The sequence below is a fragment of the Solenopsis invicta genome, chromosome 16, assembly GCF_016802725.1.
Source record: "Solenopsis invicta isolate M01_SB chromosome 16, UNIL_Sinv_3.0, whole genome shotgun sequence".
In the NCBI taxonomy this organism is placed as follows: Eukaryota; Metazoa; Arthropoda; class Insecta; order Hymenoptera; family Formicidae; genus Solenopsis; species Solenopsis invicta.
The window spans coordinates 14,905,259-14,922,828 of NC_052679.1; the positions used below are offsets into that span (position 1 = coordinate 14,905,259).

General features: G+C 29.4%; 1 protein-coding gene across 2 annotated transcripts; it reads right to left on the bottom strand.

Annotated features, from left to right (window-relative positions):
• Positions 1-4,508: 4,508 nt before the first annotated feature.
• On the bottom strand, positions 4,509-16,751 carry LOC105208255 (activin receptor type-2A). Of its 2 annotated transcripts, none has more exons than XM_039458473.1 (10): positions 16,097-16,751; positions 12,253-12,458; positions 11,760-11,931; positions 11,515-11,651; positions 11,055-11,434; positions 9,892-10,078; positions 9,668-9,805; positions 9,064-9,195; positions 8,100-8,277; positions 4,509-5,790 (listed from the first exon to the last, which is right to left on the bottom strand). In XM_039458473.1, the coding sequence occupies exons 1-10, from the start codon at positions 16,143-16,145 to the stop codon at positions 5,639-5,641; spliced, it is 1,731 nt and encodes a 576-aa protein (XP_039314407.1). In that variant the 5' UTR covers positions 16,146-16,751; the 3' UTR covers positions 4,509-5,638. The 2 variants fall into 2 exon arrangements, with proteins under 2 accessions (XP_039314407.1, XP_039314408.1); XM_039458474.1 differs by having other exon boundaries at positions 5,748-5,790; positions 8,093-8,277.
• Between the last annotated feature and the right edge of the window lie 819 nt (positions 16,752-17,570).

The following is a 17,570-nucleotide window of genomic DNA, read 5'->3' on the forward strand; positions in this document are numbered from 1 at the left end:
TTAGGCGACGTTGGCGCCGCCTAACGGAGGGCGCGGGAATCACCATCGATCCACCGAAGGTGGTATGGGAAGTGCCCGTTAAGAGAGGGGTGCGGAGTGGAGATTGGTCGCCTCATCGGCGGAGGGACAAGGATGAACGGAGATAGAGGCGAGGTTGCGGTAAGACATACCACCACCACCACCATTGCCACCACCACCACCATCACCACCACCACCACCATCACCACCACCACCACCACCACCACCATACCGCCACCGTCGCCGCCGCCGCCACCACCACCGTCGCCGCCACGATCGTCGTGGTGGCAAGGCAAGGATTAGGGATGGAAGAGAGAGCCGATGATGCAAACAGGGAAGAAGGCAAAACGCAGAGCGTAAACGCGTTGCTTTTACTCCCCCTAAAATCCCAATCATTTTTGGCCTCCATCCCTCTTTCTCTTTCCCATTATCTCTCGAATATACGCCCTCTGCACGCTTCTCTCTCTCTCTCTCTCTCTCTCTTTTCTTCTCTCTTGCCACTCTCTTTCACCTGCTTTCTCCCCTCACCGTCGCTCACCCGACGTTCAATCTCCCTTTCCGCCCACCGCCACGCCTCTCTTCTCATCTTCGCATCCCTCAGTCTTCTTCTTTGTCTCTCTTCCTCGCAGTGTATGTAACATGTAACATGCGTCCAAAGTTATAAATACATGTCCTTATGCATAATTTAAATAAGCAAGACCATCTCGAGGATTTTAGATTAATGCGATATCATTGGTCCAAAATAGCAGCAATCGTTTTAACTTCTTTATTTTTATCGCGCAAACGTGGGTTCTATCTCGTCTACTAATCCCGAAACATCCCTCTAGATCAAAGCATGTTATCTGTCGACTAGGGCCAGATTGTATTGGATTTTAAACGCGCTTGTACGCCGACAGATAACTGGACGGATATCAAGCGCACGTTGCTTACCGCGAATGCAGCAGATGCAAAACAAAGAAGGTTGAAACCCTTCCAGTGTGACCGGAAATTGTATAATTTCCTCGCATTCTGTACATCTATAATAGTTGCTTTGCCATGAACACCAATGCTGACAGCATGCACGGAACGTCTCCGGACTGATCTCTCGTGAAGAAATAAGTCCAATACAGAGTGAGACGTTTTCGATTAAACAAAACGACTTCGGAAATTGAAAAACTACGCTAAGAGAAAAGATTACTTGATTCAAATCAATATTTATTAGTACTATTCAAATAATTATTGTATATTAAACCGGTAATATATACTTCAAACAAATAGTATTTGTTACAAACAAGTAATATTTACTTGTTTGATGTAAATAAATTATTTGAATAGAACTAATAACATATTCATTACGGTTAAGCAATCTTTTCTATCGAGTATAATATTTGTGCGTGTGCTTTCTAAATTAAATGGCTTCTAAGAATTTTATGCCATTAACAAATCATGAACCGCTGTCAATGGACACGTAAAGATATACATTATTCTAATAGAAATATAAATGTAATCTCTATATTTTTATAAAAAATTTCGATAATTTAAAATTACTTTAATATTTTTTATACAATTATTTTTTATTTATCTTTATCAATTTACTATTTGACAACGAATCACACAAGACTAAGTTTGAAGAAATTATAGTTAAAAATATTGTAATTAAGCTTTCGATTTTTTAAGTCATTTTTCTTGAAAATAAAGTTTTATACGAAAAAATTTAGTCTCTACATTTTCGGCTTATTTTTTTTTTATAAAAAATCATCTTTCTCGTTCCGCAAAAGTTCAAAGTTCAAAAACAGCCTGTATATAATATAACTATAAAATGTTCGAACATTTTTCATAAAAAAAATAACAAAGAAAAAAAAAATTTGTGTAATATTCCATAATTACCACGATCTTCATGTGTACGTTCTACGTTTCACGAAAAAGTGAACGATGAAATGCTTAGAAATAGAAAAGACACCCTAGAATTCTCTCCCTTCGAAAATCTCTTCAATTCATTGGTTATATCGGCACGAATGGCCTCAATAGCCTCAAAACCCTTCTCTTTCGAGCATAATCTGATTTTGAGAAAGAGGAAGTAATCGACCAACGTCAAATCCAGTCAATGAACTGGATGTTGCTATATTGAGATTTGTTTCTATGCTGAAGAGCTTGAAACAAGTCTTTTGTGCGATAAAACGCGGGAATAAACCTCTTTCTTTTCTTTACTTATATTTTTCTTTAGAATTTATATCAAACGATTTCTTTATCAATGTTTTATATTTTTTACGATTATTGGAGTCATAATTTGTCAATTTTACACGACGTATGTATTGGTCCTTTTTTATTCTGTGCAGCTGATAAAATAGCATCCATTTAAAGGAATATTCTAGTCTAGAAAGCAAAAAAGTTTGTCTATTTTTGGGAATTTTTTTTTTTAATTACTGCACACATTTTCTACGCTTCTATCACATCTACTTGCACAAATTTAATAAATATTTATAAATTTTTGTATGTTTATTAGTTTTTATATAAATTTAGAAACAAGCACATTTTTCAACATAGCTGGCGTGATCTCTTAGAAATTACTAAAGCTATCGGTTTCAATTTAATAGCGTATAATGTAAAATATGTGTTTATTTATTGCTCAAACTAGGATTATTATGAAATCTATAAAATTATTTTTTCGTGCATATTAAATTCAATCAATTTTATTAAAAATAATCAATACTTGCTTTTAAAGCCGCACTATTTTAATAATTTGTAATATTCATTAATCCTTCGAGCGATAAACGAGCATGTATATTTTACATATACGCAAAAGTTGAAGTCGATAGCTTCCATAGTTTTTGAGAAAACAGCCCACTCGCAAACTATTTGTTTTTAAATTTACGTAATGTAAAAACTAATAAACATTTATCGTGCCAAAATTTGTAGATATTTACTAACGTACAAGTAAATATGAAAGGCAAAAAAATGTATGCAGTTTAAAAAAAAAATACTAAAAATGAGCTACTTTTTCGAGCTCTAAACTAGAATACCCCTTTAATGTATCGTCGTTATTGAGGGAGAGAAAGAGAGATTTTCGATCCTTAAAAAAAAAAACTTGTATACCATTTGAATATCGTATTTCGAAACAAATGTACTTCTCATAAGTTTCTTTTATTTAATTTTATATAAAAGCTGATCGCAATTAACAAAGCTTGAGACGGAAACCTATGTCTTCACTTATTTTGACGATTTCATTGCCATGGAACCATTCAAAAAATTCGCTTTTGAAAAAAAGTCAACGTTACAAAAAGAAGAATCGATTAGATCTAGTATTCGAAAAACATTTTAAAATTTCATACGACTACATTACCACCGCTTATATTATCCCGACCCAATATTAACTTGTCATTTGCATTCAATACAAATTAATTAATCAAACATAAACATATAGTTTAATTGATGTTGCCTAAAAAGGAATAGAAAGATCAAAACTAGTTCCACTTAAATTCGAAAATATATATACAAATACGTAATGCGGATATAGAAGAATTTACTTTACTGCTATACAAAAATCCTGTCTTAGATGATTACGAAGATTTTATCTTAACGATTACAATTTTGCTACCATTAGAAATTGCAGCAACCATTTTTTTATTATATAATCCAAAAAATATTGGTTAATAAGATGGGCTTCAAAATTACTCAAATAAGATTACAGAGTCGACAATAAAAAATTTAGCTGTCTTGAATTTATTAGGATTAGGCAAATTGCTAGTTGTATTCCAAACATCTACCGAATGATAGTGATTGCTTACAGTATTAAACCCCAAATTTGTGTAGAATGGAAAAGATATGTAGAACAAAATATCACTTTGCTGCTAAAAGAAGCGATTAATTTACTATTCTTTTAACAAATAAAGCTTTTCTTTCATTTATCACAAATTTTAGAAAAACTCATTGTTATATATTTAAAAAAAAGAATTTTTCTTTCAAAAAATAATAAAAGTTAGAATAATAAGCAAATCAAATTTTTTATTTAATATTCTTAATTAAAGTACTAAATTACTCGGATTCAGAATATATTTTGAATAAATATGATATTTATGATAAACTTATGATAGATTTGAGAAATAAGTAATATTTAATTCAAGTAATTTAATATTTACTTTTGTGAATTTTTCTGTACGTACATAGAAGCTTATTTTTAAGTTAAATTTAAAATATTACTTGTCAAATTAAATATTACTTGTTTCAAGTAAATGATGAGTTTATTTTAAGACAATCATCAAAAAAATATTCTTCGTAACGTTAAAATAACATTACTTACAAAACTAAAATTGAGTAATCACTTTTCTTAGACCAGAAATAATATTTTTCTGCGGGTTTAACAATACACACATGCAATATCTTTCACGTTTCCGATTATCGATAATTCGGAGATTGAAAGAAAATTCTTTCAATTCCAAAAAAAAAAAATGATCAAGAAACAAAATCATTTAGTTGTTCTGTACAGTTTCGAATAATATGTAAAGAAACATCAATTTTTTTAGATTACTTATATTTTTTATCAATATATATATAATAAACGTAGTCATATAAGAGCAGTAAAACAAGACTATATCAGTGTTCAGATAGCGTATTATCAGTTACGTTGCTTTATCTACATCATTCATTCACGTAAAACAAGGATAAATTCAGGCAATAACGCTGATAGTGCGCTTCCTGAACGTAGCCTACAATAGTGTTTTAGTACTTTTTTTCTTTTTTTTTTAGTAGATTTATATATTGAAATTGTCGTTCTTTTGGGTTCTAGAATAAAAACACTTATTTCATTGCTCCTTTCGATAAATTGCGGCGTACATACCGCTAGTAAATATGAATAATTTACATTCTACATTATCTTAATTATGTCGCATTACATACATATTAATTATCTCTACTCATAAACAAAACGCATTCGACAGTCGATATTTATATTAAATATAACATTAAGCTGATCGCTTTGATAAACTAAAATATATATTAGTAAGAATATAAGTATATAAGGTGAGAAATATATTAGAGCCACGTAAATTTTACGATTAGCGTTCTACTTTGTAAAAGTAAATATTACACTTAATAATATAGCACTTTATAAAATTTAAATTAATTAAGATGCTCACATCTCTCACGTGCAAAAAATCTTAATAAATTTCAATCTATTAGTTCGATTGTATCTACCAGGTACTTTGTAATAAACAGGGCGCAGGTGATATCATTATTTATGCCTGAAAGGTAACCAATAAAACCAGACCGGTACAATCACATCATTTACATCCCGGTCGAGCACCACCGCTACTTCCAATCGACGTGCCTCATTAAATACCAAAAAGTTAAATCTTGTTTAAAACACTCTATTGTACTCGTTACTCAACAATCTCGGATTTTGTCTCGGGCATAAATAACGTTAACGTTCAAGTCCCGGTAATAAGATTACATCATCCACTTTATAATGATATACGTGATGTGGCTTTACAGGAAAAATGCTTCGCTGAATTTTATTTGGCATACTTTGCGATTGGGATAGTTACTGCATGGTACCAACAATCAATGAGGAATGTCAGTGTGGCACATATTACGTATGTTTCTACATTGTGCGCGTTTTAAGTGTCAGTAACTATTCCTCGAACATTTAGAGATACAAGTCATTTGTTAAATAAGAATCTATTGGTCCGAAGAACGTTGATAAAACATGTACGGATGAAAATGAACGCTCCTTATTCCTCCCCTGTTCCTGAGCACAATATTCCTCCCCTGTTCTCGAGCGGAACGGCACAGTCTCGTCTATGGAATATTACAGTGTATTTTTAATCGTTATAACAATTTTTACTTAAAATATATTACAATATTAAACCGATAAAATTCAAATAGGTATACAAAGTAAAAAACCGATCTCAAAACAATATCGATACACCCTTTATTCCGTAGAATAAGAGCGGTCCAAAGTGAGCATAATGTATCCAAGCCCGCTTTACTCTGTAAAAGAAAAGTATGTAAAATTACATGAACAAATAAAAATAAACATGTAAAATTATATATTATGTAATTACACATTTTTACAAATCGTGTATAAATTTTACACTTACTGTTCACGATTTTACATACTTCTTTTACAGTGTGTTGTCGTCTTTTTTCTAACTCATTACGTGTATTTTATACTTAACAGTGTCGAGACATTATCGAAATGTGAAAAAGGTTCTTAGCTTTTTTTAATCATTTCACTTATATTTCAAATAATTTTTGCAATTAATAAGAGAAGATCTCAATATGTAAATCCACTTGTATCACATGTTTGCAAATAAATTCTACCAGAAAACTCGTTTACAAGTTGTAATTTTAATGTAATAAATATCGTATTGTTCCTAAATAATAAAGCTAGAAGATAAAAACGATCAAAAAAGACAGTTTTTTTATGTATTTAAGAAACAAAGCATTAAAACACTTTTTTCTTGTGTTTTCTGATAATGAAACTTCAGTCTTTTACACATTGCTATTTATCATGGAAAAAAGTTTCCTATTTTCTTATTTTCCAAGATATATTTAACAAAAAAATATGGCAATTTTTATTAACTTGGGTTAGTATTCATAGTTCTTGTTTCAAGACAATGTTAAATAATGTCTTAATACGATTCTGTGATCGATTTAACACATCTTAAGACACTAACACATCTCAAGACGATTTTAAATATAAGATCGACTATTGAATACCAGCTTTTATTCTCAAGATATCAAAAATTTTATTTTCCAAATATAAAAAAAAAGTAAACACTATATTTATTTTTTTTTGTCTTCTAAGTATTTAAAATTTGTTCATAATTTGAAGATAATAGAACTTTCATAATATTTTAACTGATTAACTTTAAAAATCGAATATCCAATCAGATGCATTTATCACAAAAAAAATTTGTTTTCTTATATAGAAATCCATATCTGGATTTAGATAAAGCCATCTACCCATACAGCAATAGAAATCTGCGAGATATACTAAAATCATCCTGGATATCTCAAATGTATTGTGATGTTCTTAAGATCTTCCTAGTTTTCATTATAACAAGTATATCTCTGAGGTGCTCTAATATTGAATATTCAGAAAATCTCAATAAAAAATATGTAAAAATTATAAAGATAATCTGTATAACACACAGAGTCTAAGAATACTTTAGGCGCTATAGTTAAAAATATATATACACGGCTAGAATATATATACATATGGCAGTGATTACATTGTATTATATTTAAAAAGTATGCTCTAGACCTACTAGATATATCTTCCTCTTTCTTTTTTCTCCCTCTCACTTGCTTTCAATATAATGCTATAATTTCCCAGCAAGATATGTTGAAAAAAATCCCGCAGATCTTTTTTTCTTACTGTGTGGGTAGTTACAGGCTCGACATGCTAACCCCTTTACATAATTATTTTGGAGTTTATTAAGTGTGCGAACGATCCAATAGCAGATCTTCATAAAATGTTCGAAACATGTAATCCACGAATTCTTAGCTAAATGGAAGCAGTGTCGCATTACATTCTTGCATGACGTTTGCAAGTTATTGCAAGGATTGATAAAGCTTGAGATACACCGCTCTTTTCATTTACATTATCTAAAACAAAGAGATCTACATGCACGAAATGTAATATCATGATATAATTTGGCAGACAGATAATTATAATTTTACCATATTTGTCATATATTTAATTTTTCTTATTCACCTTGCAATTACTTGTAATATTTTGCCCATATCATTTTTTTTACTTCATATTTTCTAAACATTTAGATAATTTTTTTAACTTCAAAAACTTTTTTAACGTTAATGAATCTGTTTCCAATGCACAAAAAGGCACTGGGAAAGATAAAATGTAGTAAACAGTTCACATATTTTTATTAGGATAATGAACGTTGTGTAATTAACGATCACTTGTATAGCATTATATAGAGGAGAAAATAATTGTTTAAATAGTAAAACATAAAATCAGAGATATACGCTTGTCTTTTCTATTGTTTCAACATTCCTCATTGATACGTATAACAAAATTATGATACAAAAAATGGTTGTGCCATTAAAATAAACTATATTAATAGACACTAACTACATACTAGATTCCTTGGTAGTAATAATCTCGTTGGTATTATCAACACGAATCAAAGTAGATGAATTTAATACAAGAGCTCTACCAAGAGTAGCAACTCGTTCTACTACACACGAGGCAGAAAGGCGTGCTTCGGCATCGTGATCCCAACATTCTTCCATTGTATCACAAATTGATGATAGTCCCTAAAATAAGATTGCACAATTATAAACATTAAAAAACTATATATTCCTTTTTCCAATGTTATCTTTTTAAATAAAAAAGTAGAATTGTTCTTTACAAAGTTATCGAAAAAAATGTTTCTAGTAGCAGTTTTATTTATTTTCTATAAATCTTTTTATAAAAAAGATTTTTTTTGCATAAAATGGCTTATCTAAAATATACTTATATATATATGCGTTTTTTTGTTATTTTAGAGAATATTGCGCGAAATAATAGCTCATTTTTAAGAATTAAAAAAAACTGCTGCACTTATCTTTTTATAATATAAACAAAATCCTAATATGACCAAAAAGTGTATCAACCCATTTAAATAACGAGAATTATAAATATTTATAAGATTCCTCAAACTACACATCGCAGATTTGCCGCCTTAAAATACAGCTTTTAAGAAGAACCCAAAAATACAATATCATAAAGCTTATATGCATCTCTACAATTTTTCCTTATCCTGAAAATTATCTTTTTACATTTTTACACATCTGCTTATACATATTACAAAATATCTACAAATTTTGATATAGCTAAATGTTTATTAGTTTCCATGTTACATAAATTTAAAAACAAACCCATTTAGCCATACCAAAATTTGTAGATATTTATTAAATATGTGTACAAATAGATGTATAAAAGTAAAAAAATGTGGTTTTTTTTTTAATTCTCAAAGATAGGTGCTCTAGACCAGAATATCCTCTTGATATATAGTAATTATGAATGGAATAAAATTGATATTTCTATATTTAGCGACTTACTGGATGTTTACGCCAAGTTTCTAAAATGAGCGGTCTCTCTTTTTTATGGACAACGCTTTCTTGCATGTCTTCTAAAGTAGGATGGAGACCGACCTCGTCCTCAAATGGTAGTCGATATTCTCCTATTGGTCCCTAATATTGAAATAAAAACAATTAGCAACTTTCGACATGCAACTAACTTGCAAGACTTTTAATGATTATTTTCACAGTACTTGAATATTTTATTCAAATATACGAAAATACCTAGTGTTTATTTTGTTATTATTTCACGTGTAATTTTTATTATCATTTATCAAAGTAAATTTTGGTTTTATATGGCATATTTGTTTTCTTCCAACAGATAGTTTTTTATAACAAATAGTTTTAAATAACAAATTGGTAAATTTAGATAAATTCAATTTTTCAAACATTAAAATGCGGATCTGATATCGATGTTCAAATGAAGATATCGGATAATCCAAGAAATCAGATATCGGATATCCAGTTAATCGTTTCCTCGATATCCACATATCCAGATCATATTTACAGCTTTAGTCTTGAAAATTTTGCAGTTAATCAAAAATGTATATTTTTTGTAAGACATGTTGCACACAATATTACGCACATTTTGTACAGTACATCTTGAAGCTAATTCCCATAGAACTAACCCACAGGCATACATGTCAATTCGTAAAAATGAGTCTCTAGTAAAATTTATTGCTCCTTCTAAAACTTCTGGTGCCATATATCTACGCGTTCCAACCTGTAAATAATAAATTATTATAGTTGTTTTCAACATAATAAAAAGATTATATATATATATATATATATTATATATATACACACTACCTGTCCGTGTGTATCGCCGCAAGGTTTCCCCGGATGAAAAATAAGTGCTAAGCCAAAATCTGCTATACAGGCACTCATATCAGCCTTCAGTAAAACATTTTTTGACTTAAAATCTCTATGAGCTACAGCTGGTTTATAACCGTCTGCCTTGTTAGCTGGGATTTCTTCATGTAGATGCATCAAACCTCTGAAAAAAATAATCTTTTTATTAAAAATTAAATAAAATAAATAACTCAATAAAATTGCTCCATTCAATTTGCAAGCCAAAAGTTTGAAAACGTTTGCAATTTTCTCATATTTCGTAGAAAGATAAATATCTTGATAAAAAAAAATCGTAAAAAAATTATTTAACGCATTTTAAACCAAACATTTTTTTCAATTTTTTCTAATGTCAATAATATTTATAAAAAATTACATTTTGCCAACTTTTCATAATTTTTTTTTTTTATAACTCGATATTATCGATGAAAAATCACCGTATCAATTTTTTTAAAGCCTTTTTAAAGCTTAAAGAATTTACTTTAAAATAGATTTATGTTGTTAAATTTGGTATTACATTTTGTTCAATTTCGTCAATCTACAGCACTTCAAAGCCAAAGTAAAACAAAAATATTGAAAATCATACATTCTTAAAATGTTTACTCAAATTTTGTAATTAAAAATCCCCAAAAAATTTCAAAATTTTCTAAAAATTTTATTCAAAATTATAGATAAAATTAAAAAATTTTTTAATGTAACTTTGAAATAAATTTATTACATCATACTTTTAAATGTTTTTTAATTATGCAATCATAAAGAAAAACAGTTAAGTTTTGAATATTAAAGATAACCCTAAAACTAATTTAACAATTTAAAAAAAAAAAATTCCTTAAAAATTTTGGGTGTCTCAATTTATCCCGATAGTAAATACTCTAATTTTCGATTTCATGTAATTTAAAAAAAATAAAATTAGGAACAAAAAAAAGACAAAATTAAAACACACGTTTAAAGCTCTATTTTTGATCTTTAAAATGTGTATTTGAAAACATCTCTACAATTTTTTCTCCAAGAAGTTTAATTTTTTAGAAGAAAATCGTAAGCATTTTCCAAACTTCTGGCCTGCAGTGCATAATGTAAAATCTTGTTTAACTCTCAACAAATTATCGCTTATGTTATTATAATACCTTGCCATGGACTCTGCAATTCTACACATTTCAGGCCATGTCACAATATTTGCTTTTAGGTAATCACACAATGAACCTTTTTCATGATACGCTGTAATTAACCAAAATTCAGTTTGTAAATTGTCGCCGTGCTTTTCAACACCTATAAAGTGTAATATATCTTCGTGATCCATATGTGCAAGCTTAAAGATCTCTTGTTCAGTCTGCCATGATTGCTTATCCTGCATAGGAAAAACTTTAACCGCCACAAATTCATTTTTAAATTGGGCTTTCCAAACTGCTCCAAAACGACCTCGAGCTTTAATTTCAAGAAGTTGTATTGGTCGTAAGCCTAGATTAGGTGAAGGTTGTGGCAATGGTACAGGCTCCAGCGTTGGAATCTGAAAGATTTACATTAATTTCATAAATTAAGGAGTACATTTTACAAATTTATTTTTAATAATCTTGATAATTCTTTAACCTCGTTAAAATAGCCCAATTTTCGACGACGACAGAACCACCAAAGAGAAACTGAAATAATCACAAAAACCACAGGAATTGTTGTTAATAGAATAATTGTTATTATTTGCTGCTTTGCATTGGGTACAGGTTCAAATTCTGAAAAGATAATTATTCAAGTATCACTGCAAATGCATTGAAAGAGACAAATTTATTTAAAATAAATAAAAATAAAGAAATACTGTATAACATAATTGAATAATATACCATGAATAACAGATGGTTCTGTAGGCTTTGAGGTTGGTTGTGGAACCCAAGAGAAATTTTGGTTACACATATTGCCTTCGCAACAACAAAAATAGTGTTCACTTTTTCTTTCCATACTATTCTCCACACAAAGCGGTTTATCATAACAATCATTGTTATCTAAAAAGCAACCCTGAAAATAAGAAAATAAATGTATAGAAAATGTATTCACAGCAACAAGAATTGAATCTGCAATTATATATGTCAGGCAAAAAAATGCAAAGAACTACATTTTGTAATATCAAATTTTACATCAAGATGTAAAATTTATTCCATTATATTACAAAATAATTTCAATCTTTCAATTTTTCAATATTTCTATTTAATTCTTAATATCTTAATTTTATCCTTTTTTTCTTTTGATCTTTAAAATTTATTCCATTTTAATTGCTTATACACATAATAGAATTGTATAATGTATGTGTATAATAAATATTACTAATAAACAACTAACCTTTAATTTAACTATTGTTTCTTTAGTAGTACTATTCATCGTCCACAACACATAACAATGATTACGTTTGTCTGCATCATGCGGGCCACATTCTTCTTGTCTTGAACAATCCTGCTCATTCTCCGCACACATCGTATCATTGTAAAATTCACAATAGGCTGAACCTTTAATATCTTTTGCAAATGTAGATGCAGATGTACATGTTCCTAAAATAAGTTTTCAAAATTACCTTTGTGCTTAATATTAATATATGTAATCAATTGATTAACTGATGTTTACTTTTTTCTACAAAACATTTTTTCATTAATAATTCCTTTCATCTAATAATTTGTCTTAATAAAACACTTTTTAATTGTTAATTGTTGGTTAAATTGTTTCATAAAAATAAATGATTAAATGTATATATATATAGCATTTTTTAATTACACACACACACGCACACACACACACACACACGCACACATAAATGTGTGTAATTTATATATACATATATACATACATACATACATACATCCATACATACATACATACATACATACATACATACATACATACATACATACATACATACATACATACATACATACATACATACATACATACATACATACATACATACATACATACATACATACATACATACATACATACATACATACATACATACATACATACATACATACATACATACATACATACATACATACATACATACATACATACATACATACATACATACATACATACATACATACATACATACATACATACATACATACATACATACATACATACATACATACATACATACATACATACATACATACATACATACATACATACATACATACATACATACATACATACATACATACATACATACATACATACATACATACATACATACATACATACATACATACATACATACATACATACATACATACATACATACATACATACATACATACATACATACATACATACATACATACATACATACATACATACATACATACATACATACATACATACATACATACATACATACATGCATGCATACATACATACATACATACATACATACATACGTACATACATACACAGTATTGGCCAAAATTATATCACCTTTCGATTTTTTTAGCATAACTTGTTTTAAAGGACATGAATCTCTATTAAATCATAATATATTTTGATGATAAATATAACTTGCGTTAATAACTTTTTATCAAATAATGGGAACAGCAACTTGTGAAAAGTTATTTTTATTAAAAATTTTTTCCAACATATGTAAAATTTTAATCATAATTAGCTTTAAGTCATAACAAGTATAAATAATGTGGAATATTAAATCTAACGGCTAAAACTATGTTATGATGGTAAAAACAATGATTGCAATACAAAAAACAAAAAAAGCACAAAAGTGCATCTATGAAAAAATTAAGAAAAAATTCGAAAATTATATTTTTAATTATAGTCAAAGGATTATAGTATATATTGTCAAATCTCATTACACTTTATGTGTAAGATACACTAAGGTGTATCTTTCATCAAGTGTTTACTATAAAATTTTGAGTGCATTCGATACACTTCAATAAAAGTTATGCTCCAAAAATCTAAAGGTGATATAATTTTGGCCGGTATTGTATATATATAGACTCGGAATTAAAAAAATTAAACTTGTTTATTTTTTGTAAGAAATGCTATATATATATATATATATATATATATATATATATAAAGCGTTTCTTACAAAAACTAAACAAGTTCAATTTTTTTTATTCCGAGTTATGGCATCAAATCACTTCTCTATCACTACCGTCACATCGTGAAGAATTTTATTCTAGTAAGACTTAAACAGAAAACAGAAAATAAAAATATTAACAGGTAATAAATATAAAAGTTCTATGAAAACCAAATAAGTCCACAAGTTTTATATTTCAAAAAATTTTTTTATCTTTTTGAGTTTTCAAAATATTAATAAATTTAAAAAAACTGTTATATCTATCTATTATGCGGGGAAAAAATTACAATGTTTATACAAAGAAAAATAAAAAGGATGTTTTGTTAAGAGTAATTTATAAAATTTTCTAAATAAAAAATGAAACTTATACTTTAAATCACTTTATACTTTAAATAATATTTCTTTTATATTTTCTGAGAAAAATCTCATAGATAAAGTTATCTAGAAGTGAAAAAATTAAACATAAAAAACTTTTTGCTGAGTGTTTTTCAATTTCAGTGTAACCTAAAAGCCTAAACAATTATCTAAAAAACATTATTTATTTATAAAATTACACAAAAATTAGAATTCTGAAATTTACATAAAAATTCTGAAAAATTATGTAAAAAATTTTTATCAGGGTATACACATACAAAACATTCTACAACTTAACACTTCTAAGATATAAGCATATAAAGCTGCTATAGCTACTGCTACGATTAGCCTATATACCAAACTTGCACAAAGTTTTACATTACAGGACTTGATCATTGTTAAACTGAATGGAGTCAGAAAAAAATCTCAAACTACATTACTTCTGTAATTGTTTGCAAACTGTATTCTATTATTCATCTCTCCACAATTTGTGAAGCAAAAACAGGGATATAACATGTAGAAACAAATTGTTGGATAAGTTTCAAATTCACAAAGAGAATTAGAAAATGAAGGTATATAAGTACATGACAAACAATTGCAGCACAATCATTTGCGAACATGTAAATCTAATGTGAAAAATGTAAGTGTACTACAAAATTCCAACTTTATTCAAAGTTTGTTTTAACAAGAAACTAACGTAGTTTCTTTAACATCTCCGATGGCAGAAATAAAGATAGCTTTGAAGCCCTGATTAACTTAATCAATTTTTTACTTATTAATACTCATGTTATTTTCTTTAGTTCAAATAGAATAAACTTTTGTTGTTTAATACATTAAAAAAAAATTATAGGGATAACAAATTATATGATTAGAAGTTATGAAGTAAGCAATTCTGCCAGTTAAATCAAGCAATGATTGAGAATGTTTTCCAGTAATGTACATAGAGGATACTGTGTAATACAGTGTACAACCCAATATTTTTCAACTATTGACCTGTTCTTTTTAATGGAACTTCTTTCTTATTGTTCATCTTTTCTCCTTCCTTTTCTTTTCCCATTGGGGAAAAAAAGAGAAAAGATAAATTGATTGCTCAAAAAGTTCAGTTAAAAAGAACCTTATCATACACAGCTAAAATGCTGTATTTGACAGTGTCCTGGTATCTAAAAGCATATTATGCACATATTGCATTTATCCTTAACATTCAATGAACAAGGATAAATAATGTATCATATGCATAATGGGCTTTTCATATCGTTTTGTGTCACTTCCTACATTGAACACAGTCATGGCTTATCTGTCACTTATACATTAGCATGAATAAGTACATATAAGTTATATGTACTTATCCCTTCCGATATCATTATATTATCATTGAATGACTAACGATATCCTCATGATATTATGAGTTCTGTATTCCATTTGAGTCTGTGGATACTAACATATTTTTAATGGTAAAATGTAATGTTGAAAGAAAAAAATGAAATAAAGTTAAACAGTGAAAGTCAATATTGTATAAGACTGTGTCACACAATGTATGATTGTATTTCCATTGCTGAAAAGCATCCTGAGTTTATCGGAGTTTGATCAAACAAATTATCGTAAAAGTCTCCCCCCCCCCTTCTCTCTCTCTCCCTTATTCCATGAAAAAATTCCATAATCCCTTAAATCTTACAAAAGTATGAAGAAAATACAAGTATTTTAAACAATATATTGTTGTATCTATATATGTATACATATATATGTTACCTAATAATCCCAGGAAGATGAGAGGCAGTATCGTCGCATATACGGACATGGTGAGCGAATCGTAAAAGCATACCAGTAATTTTGAGTCTATTAGCTATTAAGCAAATTGTAGTAATTTATCCGCCGACACATCTCTTCCTTTCTCTCTCTTCCTCTCTTTCTCTCTCTTTCCCTCTCTTTCTCTCTGTCTCTCCCTTTTGTTTTCCCTCTTCCTTCACCTTTATACAGAAATACCGCACAGCACAGATTTATGTCATCTTCAACGTCAAATCATTGCCAATCTCGTAACCTCCGCACGAAAAACATACTCCTTTTTTTCTCCCCTCTTTCGCGTTTTCTTCCTCTCAGTGACGTTACACGACACGCTAAGCAGCGCAATTAACTCACACGCGGTTTCCTAGTTAAATTAAGAAAGGAATTTCATTTTCAGAGTCGAATTTAGAGGGGACGTACGACGGACGCGCGAGATACACAGAACGACGCGCCGGGTGCAGGGCACCTACGAACCGTACACTTATCATCGACACGAAGGTACAACACGGCGAAACATAATATCGTGGCTCGTGGGATTAAAGCTTGAGGGAAAGAAGACATTTGATGTCTAAAGTCACGGTTTGCTTCTAATATGGCAGTCTAGCGCTTCCCCCCTCCGAGCCCCTCGAACATGGACATTATCTCGAGTCGTCGAACTATCGCTATATTTCGGACGCTAGCGCATGCAGTGCCCCCTATCTGACAATCTACTTTTTTTAGGCGCGGAAATACGAAGTTTTATGTGAAGCAACGACGAAAGACTATTAAAGACCGCTAACCTTATAGCAGTTCGTGTAACTGTTAAATTTTTAATGCTAAACTGACAATACAGTACTAATTTTATAATTTATTGTTATCCTAAAGTTTCATAGATATGCTTATGTATTTGTAACCCAAAAATTCTTGATTTTTATTAAAAATTGCAGTTTTAATGTTAACATCCAAGTTTGATTATTGACAGAGATAATAACTGATCAAAAAGAATTACAATTTTAAAGCAATATACAATGATGTTGTTAAATATAAGTATGCATACTTGCTTATGAAGTATTTGCATATTAAAAAAATCAAGATTTTAATAATGTATTACTCAAATATTTGTATTAACAATCATATAGTCGATAACGTCATCGCTCTTCAATTACCGCCGGGCCCCTGACGGCCCCGAAAATTTACCCAAGGTTGACGGTCTTTAATAGTCTCTCGTCGGTGTGTGAAGTCAGGTTTTTGTCGTTTCTAACTTCTAATTCTATTTATTAGGATGCGCTCACATGGGATACGGAATAGCGGAACTGCGGAATGCGAAACGTTTGTGATTGATAGCGGCTTTATTCCGCCGATTCCGTCGTTTTCTTTTTCCGTTTTCAGCGGAATAACTTTTGCGCAGGTATGCGTATTTGTCTTTCACGTGTGTCGTGAAGAAAAACAAAAGACTTAATTA